Genomic DNA, 25,642 nt, shown 5'->3' with positions numbered 1-25,642 from the left:
AACACTCTGGCAGCTGACAGGGATCACACCGGGGACAGGCTGCACAGCTGGTCAGTAGAGTTTTACCCACAGATGACATCTCACAAGTAATATACTATGTGTAACCACCGGATAAACCGATATTTCTGAATCTATTTATAAAAACACCATTAGTCCAACATCATTAGTTTGTTGCCCAGGGAACAGGGCTACGCCAGCTGTCATTTCAGATAAACCTCACTGCTGATGTAATTAGGGTCATTAGACTATACATTCAAAAGTACATTATAGCTACCTGATATCCAATTAATGAATACCGGACAACTACCAGCAAGAATTACTACACCTATGCAGAAGCACTAAAAAATGCCTATAACTTACAGCTGCATTCAGGGGCTGGCTGGCAGCTTTCAGCCTGGGGGGCAACACAAGCAGGTGGCCCTGGTGTTGTTAACCCCAACTAGAGGTTGCATGTAAAACACAATAGCCCTCACAGGACAAAAATAAAATACATTGGCCCTCATTCAGAGCCGTACGCTCTGAGCAGAGCGCACGCTCTGAATGAGGGCCGGGCTCCATTTTCATGGAGCGTCCTCCTGGACGCTCGTATAGCTGTGGGTCACCACCCACAGGCTATACGAGCGTGCTTTGTGATGGCCGCGATGGTCGAGACCATCGCGACCATCGAAATTGCGAGTCGGAGCCTGCGGTTGAGGTTTTCAACCGCAAGCTCCGGAGTGATTTTGGCTCTATCAGAGCCAAAATCACTCCCACTGACATCACTAGTGATGTCAGTGGGCCGGCTTCTGACGGGAGGCGTTCCCGTGGGAACGCCCCCGTCAGGGAGGCACGCCCCCGGCACGCCCACCAAAGGGGGCGTGCTGTCAATCAACATTGACAGCACGCCCCCTTTGATCGGACACAACGAGCGAAGGACTTTCCTTCGCTCGTCGCGTCTGGCGCATGCGCACGACGGAGCTCCCTCCGTCGTGCGCATGCTCAGTGCATAACATCGACCCACTTGCGAGCGGACAGCCGCTCGCGAGTGGGTCTGAATCAGGCCCATTGTCCCCTACAGGAAAAATAAATCAAACACAATGGCCCTCACAGGAAGATAAATAAAACACAAATTCATTGCCCAAAAAGTCTGACCTGGCCTGTCAGACTCACACAGCAGAACTACTAGTTGCTGCCACTTCAATTTGCAGGCGCTGAATAGCAGAATAGCGAGAGGAGCTCTCAGTCTCCCCATTGCCCTCAATGAATGAAGATAAAGTACCAACCAATCAGCTCCTGTCATTTTTCAAACACAGCCTGTAAAATTACAGGTGCTGATTGGCTGGTACTTTATCTCCATCCTCCTTATCTCTCTCTAAGGGTAGTATTAAATTTTTGCCAAAAAACAAGCGAACACAGCAAACAGGCGAAAATGGAGAAAAGTTTTTTCTATCTCAGACCAGGAGAAAAAAAAAGCAAAAGATCTATTTCTGACTAAAAATGTGGGGATTTCATTCAGAACCCTTTGGATACCCCCCCCCCCCCCTAATGATAAATTACCCCCCAAATTTTTTGTAAGTTGCATAAAAAAAAATTTAAAATGGTATTGGGTCTGATTTTGCATCAAGTGTTTTAAACATTGCACGCGGTCACAGCAGGAGGGTTCGTAATGGTTTTCTGCCAAAGTACACAACCTACAAATTTTTTGGGGGGTAATTTATCATTAGGGGGATGTCCAAAGGGTTCTGAAAGAAATCCCCACATTTTAGCTAAAACAACGGATTTTGTATTTTTTTTTTGTCTGGTCTGGGATGGAGAAAACTTTTCTCCAGCTTGTATTATCCATTTTCACCTGTTTGTCATTTTTGCCTGTTTTTTTGTGAAACATACTGCTCTCTGCTCGCTCTCACTCACCGGTGGACGACGTGACTTCCGGGTCCCGTGTTATTGCGAGATCCTGTGGTCCCGGAGTCACTGCTTTTCCCAGGGGGGCCCACGCGCGACTCTCATCAGGGAGGAGGCTGGATGGTAGGTTGTGCTGGTATAAGTGGAAGGTGGTTGACTTCCGACTCCTACGCATATCATCCCTCCTGGGTCTTCCTCAGGGAGAATTTTATCTTTTAATCGCCGTTCACCGGTGAGTGAGAGCGAGCAGGGAGCCTGGTTGAGACAGAGGACACTCAGGAGGCATCTTGGGCGATCCAGTTGTCTCACCCAAATCCCCTAACTCAAACACACTAGGCTGCAGGTATATACTCCCCTTTCTCCCATGGAGTTGAGCACACTGTATGACAGACACAGGCAGGGACACTGACACACATCAATAATCCCACCAGTGCCGGTCTACAACAGCGGGGACACGAAGACGCAGACATCTGTCACCCCAGTGATCCGGAGTCCAGGATTACGCTTTTACTAACCTTGCAGTGTACATCCCACCAGTCACCACAACATTTCTAATTGCATATGTACTAACACCGGGTGAGGGGGTCTCCGTGGATCTCCTCCCCCTCTGAGCTTCGGGAACTTCCTGCTGGTGACCTGTGCAGGAAGTCCCGGGCCCCTCCTCCTCCTCCCTGCATCCGGAAGAATAGGAGGAGAAGGAGGCAGAGGACCCTGGAGGAGTACGGGCCGGCACGCAGGAGACTGAGGTGAGTGGGAGGGGCCGGCAGGGAGAGGTGCGAGGTGGCAACGGGCAGATACGGTAAGAAACCCATAGGCTTCTATAGGTTAATGTCAGAAAGACCTGGTGTTACCCTCTGCACCGAAAATAGGGTGGCTGGAGCTTAGTACATATGAAAGTTCTGTAAAATCCCTGAAAACTGGGTTTGTACCACATCTTTCCTTTAGTACATCCCGGCCCAAGAGCGGGTAAGAGGGGCATCACTGAGGAATGGGGCGCCGTCCTCTCTGAGACCTGAAACTTTCACTACATACAGCAATAATCTTTTCTGCACCATCATATCCATCTATCGCTGTACAGCTAATTGACGTAATAATTAAACAATCAAAGTGTAATTCGTATTGTGAAATAACAAGACAAGTCACCCCCCGGTGCCATCCAGCACCCATCATTGAGACATTGCAATTGGGCTGGACATTATTTTAACTTGATTGTAAATCATTTCTGCATTTTATTTGTTTAGTCTACCATTGTTCAGGTATGTTTCTCCACTGACATGTACTGTATGATATTGTGAGCACTGTGCTTCATTAAATTAATACATGACAGTAATATGCACGTTTACCTGTAGAATATCTGATGCACCGCACCTAGTAATGGACCTAAGATTATTCTCCAAGAGCGCAGATCTGTCTACCCATTTATGTCTCTGTGTGTACCTGTGTGACTCTGTGTGCCTGTATCTGTATGAATCTGCATGACTTTGTGTGGCTATGCCTTTGTGGTATCTGTATCTGTGTGTCTGGGCTCTGTGTGTATCTGTGTTTCTGTGTCTTTGTGTTACTCTGCATTTCGATATGGCTATATGGATGTCTGTGTGTCTGTATCTGTGTAACTGTATTTCTTTGTATGTGTGACTCTGCCTGTCTATCTGACTTTGTGGGTATTTGTGATGCGTGTCTGTGTGACTCTGCCTGTTTTGTGACTACACGTCTATATGACTGTGCATGTCTGTGTGACTCTGCATGCCTGTATCTGTGTGACTCTGCATGCCTGTATGTGTGTGACTCTGCATACCTGTATGTGTGTGACTCTGCATATCTGTATGTGTGTGACTCTGCATGCCTGTATGTGTGTGACTCTGCATGCCTGTATCTGTGTGACTCTGCATGTCTGTATCTGTGTGACTCTGCATGCCTGTATCTGTGTGACTCTGCATATCTGTATGTGTGTGACTCTGCATATCTGTATGTGTGTGACTCTGCATATCTGTATGTGTGTGACTCTGCATGCCTGTATGTGTGTGACTCTGCATGCCTGTATCTGAGTGACTCCGCATGTCGGTATCTGTGTGACTCTGCATACCTGTAAATGTGTGACTCTGCATGTCTGTATCTGTGTGACTCTGCATATCTGTATGTGTGTGACTCTGCATATCTGTATCTGTGTGACTCTGCATGCCTGTATGTGTGTGACTCTGCATGCCTGTATGTGTGTGACTCTGCATGCCTGTATCTGTGTGACTCTGCATGCCTGTATCTGTGTGACTCTGCATATCTGTATCTGTGTGACTGTGCATGCCTGTATGTGTGTGACTCTGCATGCCTGTATCTGTGTGACTCTGTTTGTCAGTATCTGTGTGACTCTGCATGCCTGTATCTGTGTGACTCTGCATGTCGGTATCTGTGTGACTCTGCATATCTGTGTGACTCTGCATGTCTGTGTCTGTGTGACTCTGCATGTCTGTATCTGTGTGACTCTGCATGTCTGTATCTGTGTGACTCTGCATGCCTGTATCTGTGTGACTCTGCATGTCTGTACCTGTGTGACTCTGCATGCCTGTATCTGTGTGACTCTGCATGTCTGTATCTGTGTGACTCTGCATGCCTGTATCTGTGTGACTCTGCATGTCTGTATCTGTGTGACTCTGCATGCCTGTATCTGTGTGACTCTGCATATCTGTATCTGTGTGACTCTGCATGTCTGTATCTGTGTGACTCTGCATATCTGTATGTGTGTGACTCTGCATATCTGTATGTGTGTGACTCTGCATATCTGTATGTGTGATGCCTGTATCTGTGTGACTCTGCATGCCTGTATCTGTGTGACTCTGCATGCCTGTATCTGTGTGACTCTGCATGTCGGTATCTGTGTGACTCTGCATATCTGTATCTGTGTGACTCTGCATGTCTGTATCTGTGTGACTCTGCATGTCTGTATCTGTGTCACTCTGCATGTCTGTATCTGTGTGACTCTGCATGCCTGTATCTGTGTGACTCTGCATGTCTGTATCTGTGTGACTCTGCATGCCTGTATCTGTGTGACTCTGCATGCCTGTATCTGTGTGACTCTGTTTGTCGGTATCTGTGTGACTCTGCATGCCTGTATCTGTATGACTCTGCATGTCGGTATCTGTGTGACTCTGCATGTCTGTATCTGTGTGACTCTGCATGTCTGTTTCTGTGTGACTCTGCATGTCTGTATCTGTGTCACTCTGCATGTCTGTATCTGTGTGACTCTGCATGTCTGTATCTGTGTGACTCTGCATGCCTGTATCTGTGTGACTCTGCATGCCTGTATCTGTGTGACTCTGCATGCCTGTATGTGTGTGACTCTGCATGCCTGTATGTGTGTGACTCTGCATGTCTGTATCTGTGTGACTCTGCATGCCTGTATCTGTGTGACTCTGCATATCTGTTTCTGTGTGACTGTGCATGCCTGTATGTGTGTGACTCTGCATGCCTGTATCTGTGTGACTCTGCATGTCAGTATCTGTGTGACTCTGCATGCCCGTATCTGTGTGACTCTGCATGCCTGTATCTGTGTGACTCTGCATGTCTGTATCTGTGTGACTCTGCATGCCTGTATCTGTGTGACTCTGCATGTCTGTATCTGTGTGACTATGCATGCCTGTATCTGTGTGACTATGCATGCCTGTATCTGTGTGACTCTGCATGCCTGTATCTGTGTGACTCTGCATGTCTCTGTGACTACATATCTATGTGACTCTGCATGCCTGTATCTGTGTGACTTTGTGTCACTGTGACTGAATGCCTATATGGGTTTGTGCATGTCTGTGTGTCTGTGTATCTGGCTTATAGGAGTCTCCCTGTAATAAGTGATATTGTTACACATGTGATGACAGTGCTGTGAATTTTTCATGTATTTGCCATTTTAATTCAGATTCTTTCCTTTACTCTACAGCCACCTTCATGGACACACACAGAGAAGATCTTATAGAGAGGATAACTAAGGTAGATCCAGTGATACATGATCTCTGGGATGAGTGGCACCTGACACAGGAACAGTACAATGACCTGAAGGCGAAGCCCACATCCCTGGAAAAGATGAGGGGACTCTGTGATATTATCAGACAATGGGATCCTGTAGCAAAGTATGCGGCTTATATCACCCTGAGAACATACAACTCCCCAATCATCAATGACATAGAGACTAATGACATAGAGACTAATGACAGAGAGAGAAGGTACCGCTATTACTGTAAGTGTTTGTGCTATTTCACATTTCACCTATCAAAGATGTTAAAATGTCTGTTAAAACAAGTGAGTGTGTCTTAATATCTGGCTAAATTGAAGACGTATGTTTTAAATTTATTTAAATGACAACCATTATTTTTAAAGTAATGTGGTCATAATATCACCAGTGTTGAAATGCTGACATTGAATATGTCAGCATATACAGAATGTCGACATGTTTATCAAGTTGACTTGTAAAAGGTCAATACTGACATTCTGCACTGACTGGCAGCGTAGGGTTAGGTTTAGCCTATGGGAGAGGAGATTAGGTTTAGGCACCTGGGGGAAGGTAAGGTACTAGGGACAGGGTTAGAGTTAGCCTATGGGAGAGGAGGTTAGGGTTAGGCACCTGGGGGAGGGTAAGGTACTAGGGGCAGGGTTAGAGTTAGCCTATGGGAGAGGAGATTAGGGTTAGGCACCTGGGGGAGGGTAAGGTACTAGGGGCAGGGTTAGAGTTAGACTGTGGGAGGGGAGGTTAGGGTTAGGTACTAGGGGCATTGTTAGTATTAGGCTTTTGATGGGGATGGTTAGATTTGGGCTGCGGGAGGATAGGGTTAGGCACTATGAGGAGCATTATGGGTAGGATGTGGGAAGGGAAGCTAGGCACTAGGGGGATGGTTAGGGTTAGGTAGTAGGGAAGGGTTAGACTATGGCTCGGCAGGGTTAGAGTAAGGCACGAGGGGGAGTGGTTAGGCTATGTGTGTGGAAGGGAAGGGTTACGCTATAGGAGGGGAGATTAGGGTTAGGCACTATTGGGATGGTTAGGGATAGGCTATGGGTGTAGAGGGTTAGGGTTAGGCTTTAGGTAGGAAGGTTAGGCTTTCTGTGTGAAGGGTTAGTCTATAGCAGGGATGGTAGAGGTTAGGCACTATGGGGAGGGTTAGGTTATGAGTGTGAAGGGTTAGTCTATAGATGGAGAGGTTAGGGTTAGGCACTAGTGGGAGTTTGGGTTAGGCTGTGGGAGGAAAGGTGAGGATTAGGCACTAGGGGGAGGGTTAGGGTTAGGCTGGGATAATGGTGAAAAGTATGCAGCTTACATCACCCTGAGAAGACACAACCTCACAATCATCAGTGACATAAAGAATAGTGACAGAGAGAGGAGACATTTACATAGATCATTCTATTCTAGTAAGTATTTGTGCTATATCACATTTCCCATATCCTTTAGTAACTGTGACAGTAACAACCCACATTATATAAGAAATGACATAGGAAGGAAGAAGCTGAGGAACCCACTGAGACAGGTCTGCTGTAACCAGCTATAGACAATATCAGACGCAGCATAGGAGCTCCATTACTGTACATCAATATTTTGGTGATTTTTTTTATTTTAACAGTGGATGTAAATCTTTAAACTCTTGTTAAAACAAGTGATTGTGGGGTCTAGTTACTAAGCCTTAGATGGAGATAAAGTAAACAGAGATCACGTACCAGCTTCTAACTGTCATTTTGCAAACACAGCCTGTGACATGTCAGTTAGGAGCTGATTCGCTAGGACTCAGTGGCGTAACTAGGGTCTGCGGAGCCCAGGGCAAGTTTCAGATTGGCGCCCCCCCCACCACACACACTACAAACATATCTTGCACGCCAAAGGCTGGCGCCAAAAATATGGGTGTGGTCACCTACCAGAAGGGCCGTGGCTACTGAATATGGGGCGTGCCAACATGACACGACACCCATATTTAGGCACATTCCTTTACATTCCATATGCACCTTACCTCTGCGGTGGTTTCTCACATTGTGGAACCTCTGAAGAAATGTATCCTCCCTGGGACAATGGCGTCTTCAGTCGGTATTCAATATTCATGTAGGTCACATCGTCCGGAAGATGCCTGTTCGTGTGGGAATAATAACAATGTCATCATCATACAACAGCGGTTCAACCAGCCTCATGCCTCCTGTGTAACTTCCTTTCCCCTGCGTCTCTCAGCCACACCATCATCCCACTGCATCATCCGTCAGCCACACCATAGCCTCACCCCTGTGTCGTCTCACAGCACACCATCACCGCCACCCTGTGTCAACTCTCAGCACACCATCATCTCCCCCCTGCCTCATCTCTCAACATACCGTCACCTCCCCCTCCTGCGTCATCTCTCAGTCAGGTGATCAGCTCCCCCCTGCGTCGTCTCTCAGTCAGGCGATCAGCTCCCTCCCTGCGTCGTCTCTCAGTCAGGTGATCAGCTCCCTCCCTGCGTCATCTCTCAGTCAGGCAATCAGCTCCCTCCCTGCGTTGTCTCTCAGTCAGGCAATCAGCTCCCCCCCTGCGTCGTCTCTCAGTCAGGCGATCAGCTCCCTCCCTGCGTCGTCTCTCAGTCAGGCAATCAGCTCCCTCCCTGCATTGTCTCTCAGTCAGGCGATCATCTTCCCCCCGCGCTGTCTCTCAGCACAGACACACTGACACAGATACACATACACTGACACATATATATACACGCACACACACACTAACACATGTATACACACACTTACATATATATATATATATATATATATATATACACACACACACTGATATATACACACTGACACATATACACACACACACACACTGACATACACACACTGACATACACACATACATACACACTGACATATACACATACAGTACATACTGAAACATAAACACACACTCAGGGCCGTAGGGAGGGTGGTGCGGCCGGTGCCTCCACACAGGGCGGAATCCTCTAGAGGCACCGGCCACGAACTGCCCGACTCCGGAGAGTTCTGCAGAAAGTGACCTGCAGTGCTCCGCGGCGCACACCAGCGATGCCGGCGAAGATCCCCACCCTCCACCCACCTCCGAGAGGAAAAGGTAAGCGCTCAGGTGGAGGAGGGGGGTGGGGGTGAGCGAGAGGGGCAGAAGTGCAGCACAGGGCGCACTGCCGTCCTTCTACGGTGCTGCACACACTGACTTATACACATACACACTGACATATACACTGACATACATACACTGACATATATTCACACTGACTCATATACACACACACTGACATATACACATACACACACTGACATATATTCACACTGACACATATACATACACACTGACATATACACTGACATGTACACACTGACATATACACTGACATGTACACACTGACATATACACATACAGTACATACTGACTCATAAACACACTGACATATATATCCACACACACTGACACACACACTGACATACACACACTGACATATATTCACACTGACACATATACACACACACACTGACATATACACACTGACATATACACATACAGTACATACTGACACATATACACACACTGACACATATACAAACACACTGACATATACACAAACATACACACTGACACATACACATACAGTACATACTGACACATATACACACTGTCACTGACATATACACATTCACACACTGACACACACTAACACAGATACGCACACACACACGCTGACACAGACGCATACAGACACACACAGACACATACACAGATGCACACACACTGACACAGATACACACACACTGACACAGATACACACACACGGTGACACAATTACACCCACGCTGACACAGATACACACACGCTGACACAGATACATACATGCTGAAACAGATACACACATGCTGACACAAATACACACATGCTGACACAGATACATACATGCTGATACATATACATACATGCTGACACAGATACATACATGCTGACAGATACACACATGCTGACACAGATACATACATGCTGACACATATATACACACATGCTGACACATATACACACATGCTGACACATATACATACATGCTGACACAGATACACACATGCTGACACACACATTCTGACACATGCACACACATGCTGACACAGATACACACATGCACAAGCTGAAACAGATACACACGCTGACACATATATACACACGCTGATGCATATACACACATGCTGACACATATATACACACATGCTGACATGCTACTCCCTCCCCCCCAATACTTACCAGTGGTGAAGCTGCAGAGCGCTGGGGAAGGAGAACTTTCACTATCCGTGTCACCCGGCGCCGGCAGCAGCTCTCAGCCTCTCAGGGTCACCATGCTGCAGAATACCAGGAGGACTGCCTTGGAGGGGCTGCACGTCTCTTCTGCAGCTCCCCCTACAGTCAGCACCAGCAGCTTGCTGCTGCTAGTCACTCACTACACTGTACTGTGTACAGTAGTAGATTTCATTAGGGGAAGCGGGGGGGGGGGGGGAGCAGAGAGTGGGTGGTGCGTGGGGGGGGGAGCGGAGAGTGGGCGGTGCGGGTAACAATTCCCTGGCTGGTGCCCCCCTCTGCTGGGCCTGCCATGTCGCCCAGGACACAAGCCCCGCTCGACCCCCCCCTAGTTACGCCACTGCTGGGACTTTATCTCCTGTTACCTTATCTCCAGACAAGGCTTAGTGAATAGACCCATGTGTCTTAATATCTGGCTACATTGAAGGATTTGCTTGTAGTATGAAATGTATTACTTATAAGTACTGATGGTGTTTCTCCATCATGTCATTGGGGGACATTGCAACCATCTGACACAAGTCACAGAGAAGTTAACTCCTAAAATCTCAGGCACTTAGACCCATAGCTGTTACTCCTCTGTCTCTGGCTACAGTGCAATTAGCACATTTCTGTGGCTTGTTACCTTCTACAGTGAGATCTTGGCTGCCTTTGTCATCTCACTTTCTGCTTCTGATTGTGAATTACAGATGTTCATTTACCTAATATTTTTGTCATGCACGGAGCAGCTCCAGATATAAATCTGCTGGGGCATCATCTTCTATATTCTATGTATAATGTCAGATAAAACTGCACAGTGGACAGTCTGTGATGATGCCCTTTGCACAGTGTGTGAGGCTGAAGGCTAGCTGCCGCACATACAGATGTGTCCTTATACACTGGGGAGTAAATGGAGTAAGAATGATGTTGGTCCGATATGCCATTCATGGGTGTAAGATCAAGTTTCTTCCTGAAAAACATGGGAAACACAAATAGAAATAAATACACCATTGGCCAAACTTTTAAGTACTTTCCACAGACAAGAATACAACATGGGCATTTACAAAGAATCATGATTGCAAACACAGGGGCTGATTCAGCAATGTTGAACACAGATTCCCGATTATCGGGAATCTGCACATGCGCAGGACCCATTCTGCAAGTGTTCACAATGGGTCCTGCATAATTATAGTCATATGCAGCACCTTCTATACCTCTGCCTGATTGACATGCAAAGGCATTTATGGGGCATTGGGGGGCGGGGTTGGCTGGTGTTCCCATAAACGGGGCATGTCAGGGAGTGGCGAGGCCAGGGACTGTGTGGCTGGCGGCCCGGCACTGATGGTCATGATAGTGATACCAGACTGCGACCTTGTCATACACATTTGCAAGGTCATAAGTCAGACATATTTGCAAGGACGGAATTGGAAAGCTGCCTGTGTGCAGCTTTGCAATTCCATCTAAATCAGCCCCAAAATTGTAAATTAGGCAAACTCAGTCCAAATTAAAATTTAAAAAAAGACTACTGTACCTCCTGAGTAGCATGGTTAGCAGTAACATACACAGCTTAGTGTGAAGTGTGCATGTTTCTGACTATAACAAAGCAAATCAATGGTAAATATTAAAAAATGTGTGCCCCCACCAAAGCATAACCAGCACTGGGCTTTTCATGCCAGTCCTGGTGCAGGAAATACAGGGGAAGGATCCCCTGTATTTCAATGCATTTCAAGGCTCCTCAGCTGGTCCTGGATGAGGAAATTTTATTTGTTCTCTTTTTTCTAAAGTTATTCCCCACACCCCTGGGCAGTCGCTGAAGGGTTGATAGTTGTAGATAGTATATTTCATGTAATATTGATGTCTACATGGAGACTTTAGGTCCCAGCAAGCCTCCTCCACATGCTGGCAGTACCAGCATGTGGGCCATTAAGGCCCAACTGGTGCCTATAGTCCCCCTGTAAATAAATATAAAAAAGACAGTGCACACACCAGAGAAAGTAAAAATGTAATACATACTCACACTTACACTATACTCATCTTGTTCCCGATGCTGATCGGTCCTCTGCTCTAGTACAATCCCGTCATATGAATAAAAAATATTACATACTCGCCCAACCCTGCCAAAGGTCGGTTCTCATCTCCAGAAGCATGTCTGGGCCATTACAAAAAAAGCCATATGGATGGCACAGAAGATTGGTATGTGTATATACATACAGCCTTTCCCTGCATGTGACAGAAACCAATAAGTTTCCTGCACTTGTAGGGCTGCCAGCCATTTATCAGCTGCTACTATACTAACTGGCCACTACTTGGTTGTGAGTGGCCTGGCTGTCAATCAACAACCAGGCCACTGATTGGCTAAAAGACAGCTCAATCGGCGGCCTGGCTGTTGATTGAGGCCACTCACAGCCATTCAGCAGCCGGTTACTATAGAAGCAGCTGATAATTGGCTGGTGGCCCTACAAGTACAGGAAACCTTGTCATAACTAAAGTCACAGTGTATGACAACACATCTGTACATGTTCATTGTTCAACTGATCTGTAGAACCAGCGTAGACTAAATATTTATCCCATTCTATTGAGGTGCTTTCTTACTCGCATCACATCTAATTACAGCTCCTCTCTCACACCATCAGGTAAGATTATAATCACAGGTGGTCTTCACCCCCACGCTATCTGAGGAGCTGGCCTGAGTTCAGATCAGATCAATTCATGGCTTAGTGAGAGTTTCCATATCCTTGGAGAGGATTTTAGGATCTATCACATCAACTATACCCCTCAAACTCTTGAGTTCTGCAGTAGTTCTGTCTTGGGAAGCATCGGACTCAAGGCCTGATTCAGCACAGATCGCTAATGAGATCGCGGCTGCAATTACATATGCAAATCTGCTGTGAAAGTATGCTAATGTTTGCAATCACTGAGAGAATGCAGGCGCCCACTTCCCCTATCTTACATCCGTAATACCTTCCAATCCAGCCAAAACATCGGTAACAACAAAGTACTTCGGAGCCTCACACAATATTACAGCAGGTCAGACATTGCTAATTTTCTGAATGCAGTGAGTACACAAGCTGCGTATGCCGACGTAGTGGCTAATTTATGCATGTCCCTGTAATGGCGTTCAACCGGACTGGCACGCCTGTGTTTCTCCGACCACCCCCCGTCACCACCCCTCCCAAACACTCCCTGCCTGACACTCACTCTGCGATGGCTTTCCTTACTCTGCTTGTGTCATTGCAGGTGTCTGTTCACACGCGCGCACTACAAAGCATACGTATGCGCAGTACGCAACAATCGGCAGACTGCGTGCGCTTTTGCATTAGTAATCCTTGCTGAATTAGGCCCTCAGTTTGGATGACTTGGTGCAGGCCGTGAGGCAGGTCCTTTGTATTCAATGACACTGAAGAACCTGTTGCTCAAGACTTATCTTTGTTCAAGAGGATGAATAACAGTATATTTCTATTTCCTCATGATAGAATATTTTGTGAGACATGGGGTAAAATCTGACAATAATTTTTAGGTTTCAAACAGAAGTCACACTTTATCTTGTCCCTAGTAACGATAGTGAAAAATATAAGCCCCCCCCCCAATAGTCAATTTCCCTATAGTGAGCTTGTCAAAGACCACAACTATTCCAATACCCATTGCTATGTCTCTTATGGATGGCACAGTTTGAAAATGCAAAGCCATCTTAAGGTCAGTAAATATTGCTGCTGGGGCTTTTCTTAAACTCGTTGTAGCATTAACTTGGGGTAACAGGGCAGTATAAAAGTGGTTGGAACAACTTTTAAAAGATCTGCAGCCTGGTAATCACATTGTAAATGACTGAAATTGGTTACAGACATCCAGGAGGTAATGGAGTATCTGGGTGATGTTGCTCTTTATATAGGACTAGGTGGGGCTAGGACTTCAGCCTCAGTGGTTGTATTGTGACGTTTTGGCTTAAGGAATAAATTAGTCAGACCACAGGAGGAAACAATATTTTCCTGCTCTTTAATGCTTGTGACCGGAGGACCTCGTCCCGCCAAGTGATCACAGATTATTTTTGATCTCGCTAAATCTTGAGGTATTAGAGATTCCCTCTTACACCAGTAACCATCTGTTAGTGACTTCAACCACTGCCCTGTGGGCATGTAACTTCACTGCTACCACCAAGTTCCTTCACCGGCACTTGAACCACTTACTTCCACCCAGGATCCTACACTGGCACCTGGAACTGCATACCAGTGGCAGAGCCGTAACTAGACTTTTTGGTGCCCTGTGCCAGAAAGAGCATTGGCGCCCCCCTCATTTTTCAAAGGGACATACTGTAATGCACCCAAAAAAGGGCCATGGCCTCATGGGGAAGGGCCAGGGAAGAGATAGGGGAGGCCAGGAGCTGCTGGGGATGAAATAAGAGGAAGCTACAAGCAAGAATGATAATAAATAGAAATTTGACAGGCCCAAACAGCGCCCCCTAACCTGTTGTGCCCTGTGCCATGGCACCGGATGCACTACCCTAGCTAAGTCCCTGACCAGTGGCATCACAAGTGGTGCCGGGTGTGGACGAGCAGGGCCCTCGTCCCTCATGTGCTCCTCCTCCCCCTACTTATAGTATTATTTACTCCTTACTCCCCACAACGGCACCTAACACTTGGTTGCCTATGTCCTGCTGTTTGTGTTATGCAGCTATGTGTATACACCATGTCCTTGTCCTGCATTGTATTGTACGGCTAATAACTGTTTTTCTTGTGTGCTCATTTATGTACTGTGTAAGGTGCTGCGGAAACGTTCTGGCGCCATATAAATAAAGAGGGGTGACACCAAAGTGTTGACTCATTACGTACAGCACTCGGCTTCGAACACAGTGAGGGACACAATGAGGGAGCCGGCACTGCACACAGACTGATCCTCGGGGGCAGTCCACATCTCCTGGACCCAGTGTGACTTAAATGGTGGGGTCAGGACATGAGGCCATGCCCCCTGCCCATGAGGCCATGCTCCCTACCCATGAGGCCATGCCCCCTACCCATGAGGCCATACCCCCTTTTGCACCCAGTGTCCACATGGAGAGGGACTACACTGCATACAATAATGAATAAAAGGGCAAAGCCTAGAAATCCTTTACCTGAGAATAACATTTTGGGAAATCCACTGCAGTAGATCCATTATGGAGATTGCTTTCCTGTGAATTATACACTACACCTGAGAGTATTCACACAGATACTTGAGCAGAGTTCTGCATCTGGGAGCCTGTGGCAGCGGATCGGTAATCCTACATGAAGGATAAATGCTTTCCACAAGGGCACCGAGTGGCTACATAGAAGAGTTTTATACCCACAGTGACAGAATCAGCAGTCTTTATAATGGTATTAGAAAGTACAGACAACGCTGAATCAGCCACAGCTGGTCATTCCAGCTCCCCAGCACACACTGCACTTAGCCGGGATAGTTGATAATCGGCATGCACAGGCTGCAGTTGTAACAGGAGCTTTTACAGATGTGGCTAGAGGCCGCCAGGTTAATCGGGTGTGCAATAAGCCGACCTCTAGCTGTTGTTGAACTGCACATCTCAGAATACCCTGCAACAATGTTAGTATGGTCAAATGGCAAATCTGTTGCAGGGCATGCTGGGATGTGTATTTCTATAACAGCTGGGGGGTTACTTATTGCCCACTCCTGCATCTAGCTGTAGTGCTGTATATATTTTAAAGTCAGCTGGCCAGCTACTTCTTGCAATGCCTCTATAAAAGGATCTTTCTTGCAATGCCTCTATAAAAGGATCTTTCTTGCAATGCCTCTATTAAAGGATCTTTCTTGCAATGCCTCTATAAAAGGATCTTTCTTTCAATGCCTCTATAAAAGGATCTTTCTTGCAATGCCTCTATAAAAGGATCTTTCTTGCGATGCCTCTATAAAAGGATATTTCTTGCGATGTCTCTATAAAAGGATCTTTCTTGCGATGCCTCTATAAAAGGATCTTTCTTGCGATGCCTCTATAAAAGGATCTTTCTTGCGATGCCTCTATAAAAGGATCTTTCTTGCGATGCCTCTATAAAAGGATCTTTCTTGCGATGTCTATAAAAGGATCATTTTTGCAATGCCTCTATAAAAGGATCTTTCTTGCAATGCTAATATAAAAGGATCTTTTTTGCAATGCCTCTATAAAAGGATCTTTCTTGCAATGCCTCTATAAAAGTATCTTCAAATTGGCTCCCCAAGAGAAAAACTAAAAATGGCTCGCTAGAGAAATACCTCAATGCTGAAGTGTCTAGCAGTTTCGTCAGAGGGGTAAAATATGATACCAGCATGAGTCCGTTTATACGTGAATCCACCAATCCAGCATTAAACACAATTGCATTCATTAATCAGCATCTGTGAACTGTGTGAGCATTTGTTACCTGAACAAATTCAATCAGTACAACTTTGAAGACCTGAAGGCTGTGTGTCATGACGCTCTTCTACTGCTCTGTTTAGGGTAATCTTTAAAAAGGTGAACCTTCCTGTCCCAAGTCATTTCCAACATAGGGCCATATTCAATTAACCGCAATAAGTCTGAATCTGCGGAACAATATCGCGGATAACGTCATTTCGCAATCGGAAACTTATCACCCGTATTCAATTGTGGCAAATTCTCGGAGGTGCGAAAAACGCAATGCAAAAGATTTGCCTATGAATAGCTGTCAAAAAACTGTGCAGAATTGCGGTTTTGGGGTGCAAAGGTGGGAAAACCACTCTGCACCCTTAGGAGCAAAGGTAAACTGCGTAAAAAAAATCCTAAAAAAAAGAAAAAAACACCCCAAAATATGACTTTGAAAAAGGGGGCAAAAAAGTACAAAGTTGGGGTACAAACGTAAAAACTAGCGAAATAAGCTTTTGGGGGTCTGCAAGTATGGGGGAGGTGTTTTTTTGATTGCAGGTGCTTGATGAAGGTGCATATTTTACGTTTTTGAAAACTTCACTTTAGCGATATCTAACCATGCTTGCACCCATTTTCTTCTACCCCAGATTTGATGGGACTAACTATTTTTTCAACAAAAAACTGCTAAATGCTATTCTTCACCTCTTGTGCAAAGACGCTATATAGAGGCAATTGGAAGCACTTAAGTACCTCAAATTGCTCCAGGGGGGCTAATCGGGGACATCTATACTGATCCGCAATGTTAGTGCATCTTTTGGGGGGTGTTAGGCTGATTTCCCCAAAACTAACAGCACTTTTCGCATGTTTGAGTTTCGCCGGGAAGTGTTTTCGCATCCTTTGGAATTGAATACGGCGATTAGTGGGGGCGCGCAGGATAAGTTTCCACAGCTAAAACATGCGTAGTGGTCGAAAAGTCCGGCATGCGAAAAGTACTGGCCTTTTCGCCTGAAATTGAATATGGCCCATAGTGGAACTAAGTAGAACTTAACAGAGTCTGTAAGTTCTGACTCTACCTGGTTACAACTAGGATTAAGGGTTGTTTCAAGTGTGGGAAGAGGGTGTAGTTAAGAACCCGGCGGACGAGATCCCAGCGGTCAATATACCGATGCCGGCCTCCCGCCACCAGGGCAAAATGCTGACACCGCTATCTCTGCACAGATCAGAATACCCTCGTCGGAATCCTGACAGCTGGTATACCGAATGTAATAGACCGCGGCCAGGTAAGAATTAGCCGCGGCGGGGGGGTTAGGTTCAGGCATGCCCTAGGGGGACTTAGGGTTAGGCACCCCTCCCAGGGAGAGTTAGGGTTAGGGGAAGGAGAGGGGAGTTAGGATTAGGCAACACCGGGGAAAGTTAGGGTTAGGCACCCCCACGGGAGGGTTATGTTTATGGTGCGGAAAGGAGGAAGTTAGGTTTTACACACCCCCGAGGGGACTTGGGGTTAGGCACCACCCTGTGAGTTTTAGGGTTAGGCATCACCAAGGAAGGGTTAACATACTTACTTTTGTCAGAATCTCCTTCATCATGCTTCCGTGGTTGGGATTTGAGCTAAACAGCCGCCGGTATTTCAATCTCAATCCATGAGAAGAGTCAGTGTATAATGTGCTCTTTTATTAGACATAGAAATTTAGAATTTAGATCACATTCTTTGGGACAAAATCTCAAAATTGAGCAGTTTAACAACTGCTCATCAACTTTTGTTTAAACACCAGATTTCTTGAACACAAGAAATTTTTAAAAGGGGGTTATATAGAAAATGGGCCTCAGACTGCACACCCTGAACATATATATATATATTAATTGGAGGTGCTACCTGTGGAGACAATTGATATATACACAAAAAAATACAGGTGCTCAACTCCAAATTAACTGATTGTATACAAATAAATACATTTTTGCAGTGAATAGAGGTTTTTGGCATAATCTTGGCCAAGGTTATGGGCCTACCCACCACATCCGGGTAACCTCTGTCGGGTTGGTCTCTAACATACTAGGGTTCAAATCCAGAGCGCAGGACACCCCCAGACTGGAACAGCTAAGCCACCCCAAGGCACCGCTTTAATAAGAAAGGTGAAGTGTAAAATAAATAGTTAAGAGCAGCCGCATATAAAGAATAAAAATAAAAAAGTTCTTTACTTTTCCCTTACAGGAATAAAGAAAATACATTGTCCCCTACAGGAAAAATAAATCAAATGCAATGGCCCTCACAGGAGGATAAATAAAACACATAGGTCCGTATTCAATTTGGAGCAAAAAGTCTGTGCTGGACTTTTCACTCCACATCGGAGCTTTTCTGGGGATAATGTATCGGGCGCGCACCCGCTTTATCCACGTATTCAACTAAAAAGTTACGAAAACGGGAGTCGGCGAAACAGGATCGGCAAACAAAAACGGGATTTATCTGGAATAAATTGTAGGACCCCCTAAAGCTGTCCAGATATGGGGGATCACTATGGGTACCCCCATTTTAGCCTGCAAAAGTAAGTCGGGGTTTTAAATAGCCACGGCAGGTGTTTTTTTCCCGACATTGAAGAAGTGATGCAGAAGAGCACTTAGGTTATTTTTTTCGTTTTTTTTAAGTGGTCCAATCAAATTTGGGGTACATGAAAATGGGTACTAGTGTATTTTTAAGTCCCTAAAGTGTTTTTTTAAAACTTCAGCAAAAGTGCACCTGCCGCTAATAGCCTATTCTAGAAAACACGTGCCGCATACTTACAGAATACCCTGAACCAATTTCCCTATTTTTAAACGCTTTTTTTTCTTCTTCTTTTTTTTCACCAGAAATTTTTTAATTATTTTTTTGGGGTGTCCCTATTTCTTTTTTAAACTTCTTTTGACACAGTTATTTTTTAAATGTCATTCCCAGGGGTGCAGGCTATTTTTTTTTTAAGCCTGCTCCCCTAAACCCCAATTCTGCACTTTCTTTCGCCATGTAAAACATGGTTAAAAGTTATCCCCGTTTTTTTCAAAGACTTTTCGCACCTGCGAAAAGTCTTTGAAATTGAATACGGGGATATTTGAAATCGGCGAAAATGACGTTATTGGCTAGAATTTGTCGCCGATTCCGAACTTTTCGCTCCAAACTGAATACCCCTGATATTCATTGCCCAAAAAGTCTGACCTGGCCTGTCAGACTCACACAGCAGAACTACTAGTTGCTGCCACTTCAACTTGCAGGCGCTGAATAGCGGAATAGAGAGAGGAGCTCCCAGTCTCCACCTTGCCCTCAGCCACGGGCAGCACTGGCACACAGCAGTATCAGTGACTAAGTCACTGCAGATCACACTGCACAGTACTAAGCCCTGGCGTGAGCTAAAGTGAATGAAGATAAAGTATGAACCAATCAGCTCCTGTCATTTTTTAAACACAGCCTGTAAAATGACAGGAGCTGATTGGCTTGTACTTTATCTCCATTCTTCTTATCCCTCTCTAAGGGCCGTATTCAATTTTTGCCAAAAAACAAGCAAAAACAGCAACAAGCGAAAATGGAGAAAAAAAAATGGAGAAAAGTTGCTTAAAAAAATAATTGAAAATGGTTTCAACGTATTGGGTCTGATATTGCATAAAGTGTTTTAAACATTGCATGCGTTCACAGCTGGAGGTCTCATAATGGTTTTCTGCCAAAGTACGCAACCTACTAAAATTTTTGGGTGTAATTTATCATTATGGGGAAGCCCAAAGGGTTCTGAAAGAAATCCCCACATTTTAGCCAAAAAAAGGGATTTTGCATTTTTTTTTCTCCTGGTCTGGGATGGAGAAAATTTTTCTCCAGCTTGTATTATCCATTTTCACCTGTTTGTCATTTTTGCCTGTTTTTTTGGCAAAACATACTGCTCCCTGCTCGCTCTCACTCACCGGTGGACGGCTTGACTTCCGGGTCCCTTGTTATTGCGAGATCCTGTGGTCCCAGTGTCACTGCTTTTCCCAGGGGGGCCCACGCTCGACTCTCATCAGGGAGGAGGCTGGATGGTAGGTTGTGCTGGTATAAGTGGAAGGTGGTTGACTTCCGTCTCCTACGCATATCATCCCTCCTGGGTCTTCCTTAGGGAGAATTTAATCATTTAATCGCCATTCACCGGTGAGTGAGAGTGAGCAGGGAGCCCGGTTGAGACAGAGGACACTCAGGAGGCATCCAGTTGTCTCACCCAAATCCCCTAACTCAAACACACTAGGCTGCAGGTATATACTCCCCTTTCTCCCATGGAGTTGAGCACACTGTATGACAGACACAGGCAGGGACACTGACACACATCAGTAATCCCACCAGTGCCGGTCTACAACAGCGGGGACACCTGCACCGCCAGTGATGGGTCCATCCTTGGGCAATATGACAAGAATACGTGGACATCTGTCACCCCAGTGATCCGGAATCCAGGATTACGCTTTTACTAAGCTTGCTGTGTACATCCCACCAGTCACCACAAAATTACTAATTGCATATGTACTAACATATGTGATTAGTATCGCATAGGACAGCTCTTGCGATAAGAGATGCCCTTTGAGAAGCAGCTGACGCCGGGTGAGGGGGTCTCCGTGGGTCTCCGCCCCCTCTGAGCCCCGGGAACTTCCTGCTGATGACCTGTGCAGGAAGTACTGAGCTCTTCCTCCTCCCTGCATCCGGAAGAATAAGAAGAGAAGGAGGCTGAGGACCCTGGAGGAGTACAGGCCGGCACGCAGGAGACTGAGTGGGAGGTGCCGGCAGGGAGAGGTGCGGGGCGGCGATGTGGCAACGGGCAGATGCAGTAAGAAGCCCATAGGCTTCTATAGGGTAATGCCAGAAAGACCTGGCGTTACCCTCCGCACCGAAAATAGGGTGGCTGGAGCTTACTGGTAGTACATATGAAAGTTCGGTAAAATCCCTGAAAACTGGGTTTGTACCACATCTTTCCTTTAGTACATCCCGGCCCAAGAGCGGGTAAGAGGGGCATCCCTGAGGTATGGGGCGCCGTCCTCTCTGAGACCTGAAACTTTGACTACATATAGCAATAATCTTTTCTGCAACATCATATCCATCTATCGCTGTACAGCTAATTGACGTAATAATTAAACAATCAAAGTGTAAATTCGTATTGTGAATTGACAAAACAAATCACCCCCCGGTGCCATCCAGCACCCATCATTGAGACATTGCAATTGGGCTGGACATTATTTTAACTTGATTGTAATTCATTTCTGTATTTTATTTGTTTATTCTACCATTGTTCAGGTATGTTTCTCCACTGACATGTACTGTATGATATTGTGAGCACTGTGCTTCATTAAATTAATACATGATAGTAATATGCACGTTTACCTGTAGAATAGCATCTGATGCACCGCACCTAGTAATGGACCTAAGATTATTCTCCTAAAGCGCAGATCTGTCTACCCATTCATGTCTCTGTGTGTATCTGTGTGGCTGTATCTGTATGACTCTGCATGTCTTTGTGTGTCTATGCCTTTGTGGTATCTGTATCTGTGTGTCTGGGCTCTATGTGTGTCTGTGTCTTTGTGTTACTCTGCATTTCAATATGGCTGTATGCCTGTCTGTGTGTCGAAGCGCGCCGAACTCCGGCACTCACTTACTGGATCCGGCGGCACTGGTCTGCAGAGGGGCAGCGGGTGGTGTGTCACCAGCATTCCTCACTACCCTCTGTCTCTCCTTCACCTGATCCCTGTTACTGCATCCGATATCTGGTTTTTGACTGCGACTATTCCCTGTGACCTATTTACGCCTACTCCCTGGTACCATCTAGTCCGTTTGATTCTGACCCGGCCTGTCGACTAAGCTATACATCTTCTCCGATTCATCCAGAGTTTACCAGCACCTGTATAAGGGAACCTATCCTGAGGGCTACGACCTGTGTGTCGGGTGCAGCCAAGCCCAGACCTTCTTGCGAGGATCCCTGGTGAATACCGCCGGCGCATTAGACTCCGCACCTCAGGCATAGATCTAGTCAACTCCCTAAATACGGGCTGCATCCAGAATCCGTCCGAGACTTGTGACAGAATACTCTGCCCCGAAAGACATGGATGCCGCTGGGAACCTAACTTCACGAGACCTGCTCGAGAACCTTCTTGCTAGGGTCGAGAAGCAAGAACAAGACCAGGTCCAGATTATGCAGTGTCTGCAGACCCTAATGCAGCAAGTCGGTGTTGCTCAGTCACCTCCGGTGCAGTTATCCCCTCCTCCTATGGTGTCTGTACAATCTGCGGGGGCTACCGTTGCATTACGCATTCAGAATCCTACGAAGTATGATGGGGATCCCAAAGGCTGTCGAGGATTCCTAAACCAATGCTCAATTCAATTTCAGGTCCAAGCAGCAAATTTTCCTTCAGAGAGGATGAAGGTGGCTTACATCATCTCGCTGCTATCCGGTCAGGCGTTGGCCTTGGCTTCACCATTGTGGGAAAGGAATGATCCCCTGGTCAATAACAGCACTGAATTTCTGAAAATTTTTCGGAGGGTCTTCGATGAGCATGGACGAGTATCCTCTGTGGGGTCAGCTGTCTTGCAACTGAAACAAGGCAATCAATTGGCAGGACATTATGCTGTACAGTTTAGAACCCTTGCTTCAGAATTAGGGTGGAATAACGAAGTACTGATGGCCACATTTATGTAGTGGTTGCCAGATCGGATCAAAGATGTACTCGCATCCAGAGAATTGCCAACCACTTTAGATGATTTAATCTCCTTGAGTATCCGGTAGATCTTTGCCACAGGGAGAGGGCAAAAGAGAAGGAACAGTCCCATCTCTTCACCTTCAAGCTCACTCCACGGTTCACAGCACCAGTGGAATCTCCTGAAGAACCTATGCAGGTCAGTAAGTCCCGCCTTCCTTCCTCAGCGAGGGAGAGGTGGTTCAAAAACAAGCTCTGTCTGTACTGTGGTCATCTGGGTCATCTTCTCTCAGCTGCTCAAAACATCTGGGAAACAAGAACGCCTAACTGATCAAGGGGTGGTCAGATTAGGTACATTTCAACACACCCCAAAAGACTGTACAACTCCTCAGTTCACCATCGATGTAACTCTGGTCCATGGGAATTCCTCCAAAATCTTAAAGACTTTCTTAGATTCAGGTGCTGATGGCAACTTCATTTCCGCTAAGAAGGTGCAAGAACTAGGAATTCCGAGTGTACCTCTACAAACTCCCTTGTGTATCATTGGAGTGGATGGGAACATACTTCCCACAGCTACCATCCACTCTCGAATGACAGAAATCTCCATGCAGGTGGGCGTGCTCCATTGGGCATAGATAGCATTCTATTTACTTCTGTCAGCTGAGTATCTGGTCATCTTGGGTCTACTCTGGCTCCACAAGCATACCCCCATTTTAGACTGGAAAGGACCTCACTCAAATTCTGGCATGGGGACCTCAATGCCATGGGCTATGTTTGTCATCAGTCAAACCCCCACATCGTGTAGTCCTGAGTTCAGTAACTACTTCTGGAGATCCTCTTCCCATTCCATACAAGTCCTTCAGGGATGTATTATGCAAAAAGGCTGCTGAAACATTTCTGCATACAGGGAGTGGGAATGTGCTATTGACTTGTTACCCGGGAGGGTCCCTCCTCGAAGAAGAATCTTTCCTCTTTCGCTTCTTGAGTCCCTGGCTGTAACAGAATACTGTATGTCAAAGAGAATTTGGAAGGAGGTTTCATCAGGGAATCTAAATCACCCGCTGGAGCTGGCCTGTTCTTTCTCAAAAAGAAGGATGGGGGTTGAGACCATGCATTGACTACCGGAGCCTGAACACCATTACCATCAAGGACCGGTATCCTCTACCTTTGATTTCTTTGTTCTTCGACTGAATCAAAGGAGCGAAGATTTTCACTAAACTAGATCTTCATGGGGCCTACAATCTGGTCAGAATCTGACCCAGGGACGAGTGGAAGATGGCCTTTAACACTTGTGATGGCCACTACGAATATTTAGTCATGCCTTTTGGATTGAGTAATGCACCAGCTGTCTTTCAGAAATATATGAGTCACATCTTCCGGGACTTACCATACAAATATGTAGTGGTATATTTGGATGACATACTAATATTCTCTGAAGATGAAAAGAGTCATCATCAACATATGTGTGAAGTACTGTCCCGGCTTCAGGCCAATCAGCTTTTTTGTAAGCTTGAGAAATACTCCTTCGAACAAAGGGAACTAACGTTTCTAGGATATATCATCTCGGGCTCCTGCCTTCAGATGGACCCAGGGAAGCTTTCTGCAATCAACAACTGGCCCCGTCCAGTCAGATTGAAAGCAATACACCACTGGGTTTTTACAATTTTTACTGCCAATTCATCAGGAACTATTTGTCCATTGCAGCTCCCATCACTTCTCTTAAAAGAAAGGGTCAAGACACTCGTGTGTGGCCTCCTGAAGCAGAAGATGCTTTCCTCAGTTTAAGGCAGTGTTTCCTTTCAGCACCCATTCTGAGGCAGCCAAATTGTGATCAAGCTTTTTTCCTGGAGGTGCGCGCCAGACTCCGGCACTCACTTATAAGGTCCGGTGGCGCTGGTCTGCAGAGGTGCAGTGGGTGGTGCATCACTAGCGTTCCCCGCTGCCCTCTGTCTCTCCTTCCCCTGGTGGATGCAGGTGGCCATGACTCCCTATGAGTGCGCACGCCAACCTGTTTAAAATTTAAAGGGCCATACACACGCCCTTAACAATGTCACAGGAAGTGACTGGGGTCTGTATCTGTGTGGCTCTGCATGTAGAGGGAGATCACATAGATCCATTTCTCGGCGCTCACTGTAGTTACTAGAAGCAATTGATGTGAGTGCTGCAGATCCCTATGTTTAGATGCCCCAATCTAAACTAGTGTGATAAATGACCAATTGAACATAAATGTAAACACAATTTATGTTATAGTAGGGTTAGCGCTCTCTTTAGTGAATGTTGTAAATGTTGTAGATTGGACCCCACTTGCAGAAACACTGTGAGTGAAATAATGCAGACTGGATGTATACCAAGGGGGATGTACAAAGTAATTTATTGATGTCACTGGCAGTATAGAGTAGACTAACTGTTTAAAATACATGCATGTGGCTGCTAAAAATCTGTGTGGTTTATGCAGGTGAACATGTGCAGGTGGTGGGGAGAGATGGGGGGAAGGGGGAATG

General features: G+C 46.1%; 1 protein-coding gene across 2 annotated transcripts in view; it reads left to right on the top strand.

Moving 5' to 3' along the window:
- The window catches only part of LOC148476934 (uncharacterized), a 244,322-nt gene that overhangs the window by 57,216 nt on the left and 161,464 nt on the right, over positions 1 to 25,642 (top strand). For both annotated transcript variants that reach the window (XM_088457502.1, XM_088457501.1), the window contains exon 3: positions 5,804 to 6,100. In XM_088457502.1, the coding sequence (XP_088313628.1) occupies positions 5,804 to 6,100 (297 nt within the window). The remainder of the gene's footprint in view (positions 1 to 5,803; positions 6,101 to 25,642) is intronic.

The sequence above is a fragment of the Taudactylus pleione genome, unplaced genomic scaffold (assembly GCF_031769625.1).
Source record: "Taudactylus pleione unplaced genomic scaffold, aTauple2 ptg000762l, whole genome shotgun sequence".
In the NCBI taxonomy this organism is placed as follows: domain Eukaryota; kingdom Metazoa; phylum Chordata; class Amphibia; order Anura; family Myobatrachidae; genus Taudactylus; species Taudactylus pleione.
Note: the sequence above shows the minus strand (reverse complement) of the source record. Positions and strands in the feature narration are given on the sequence as shown.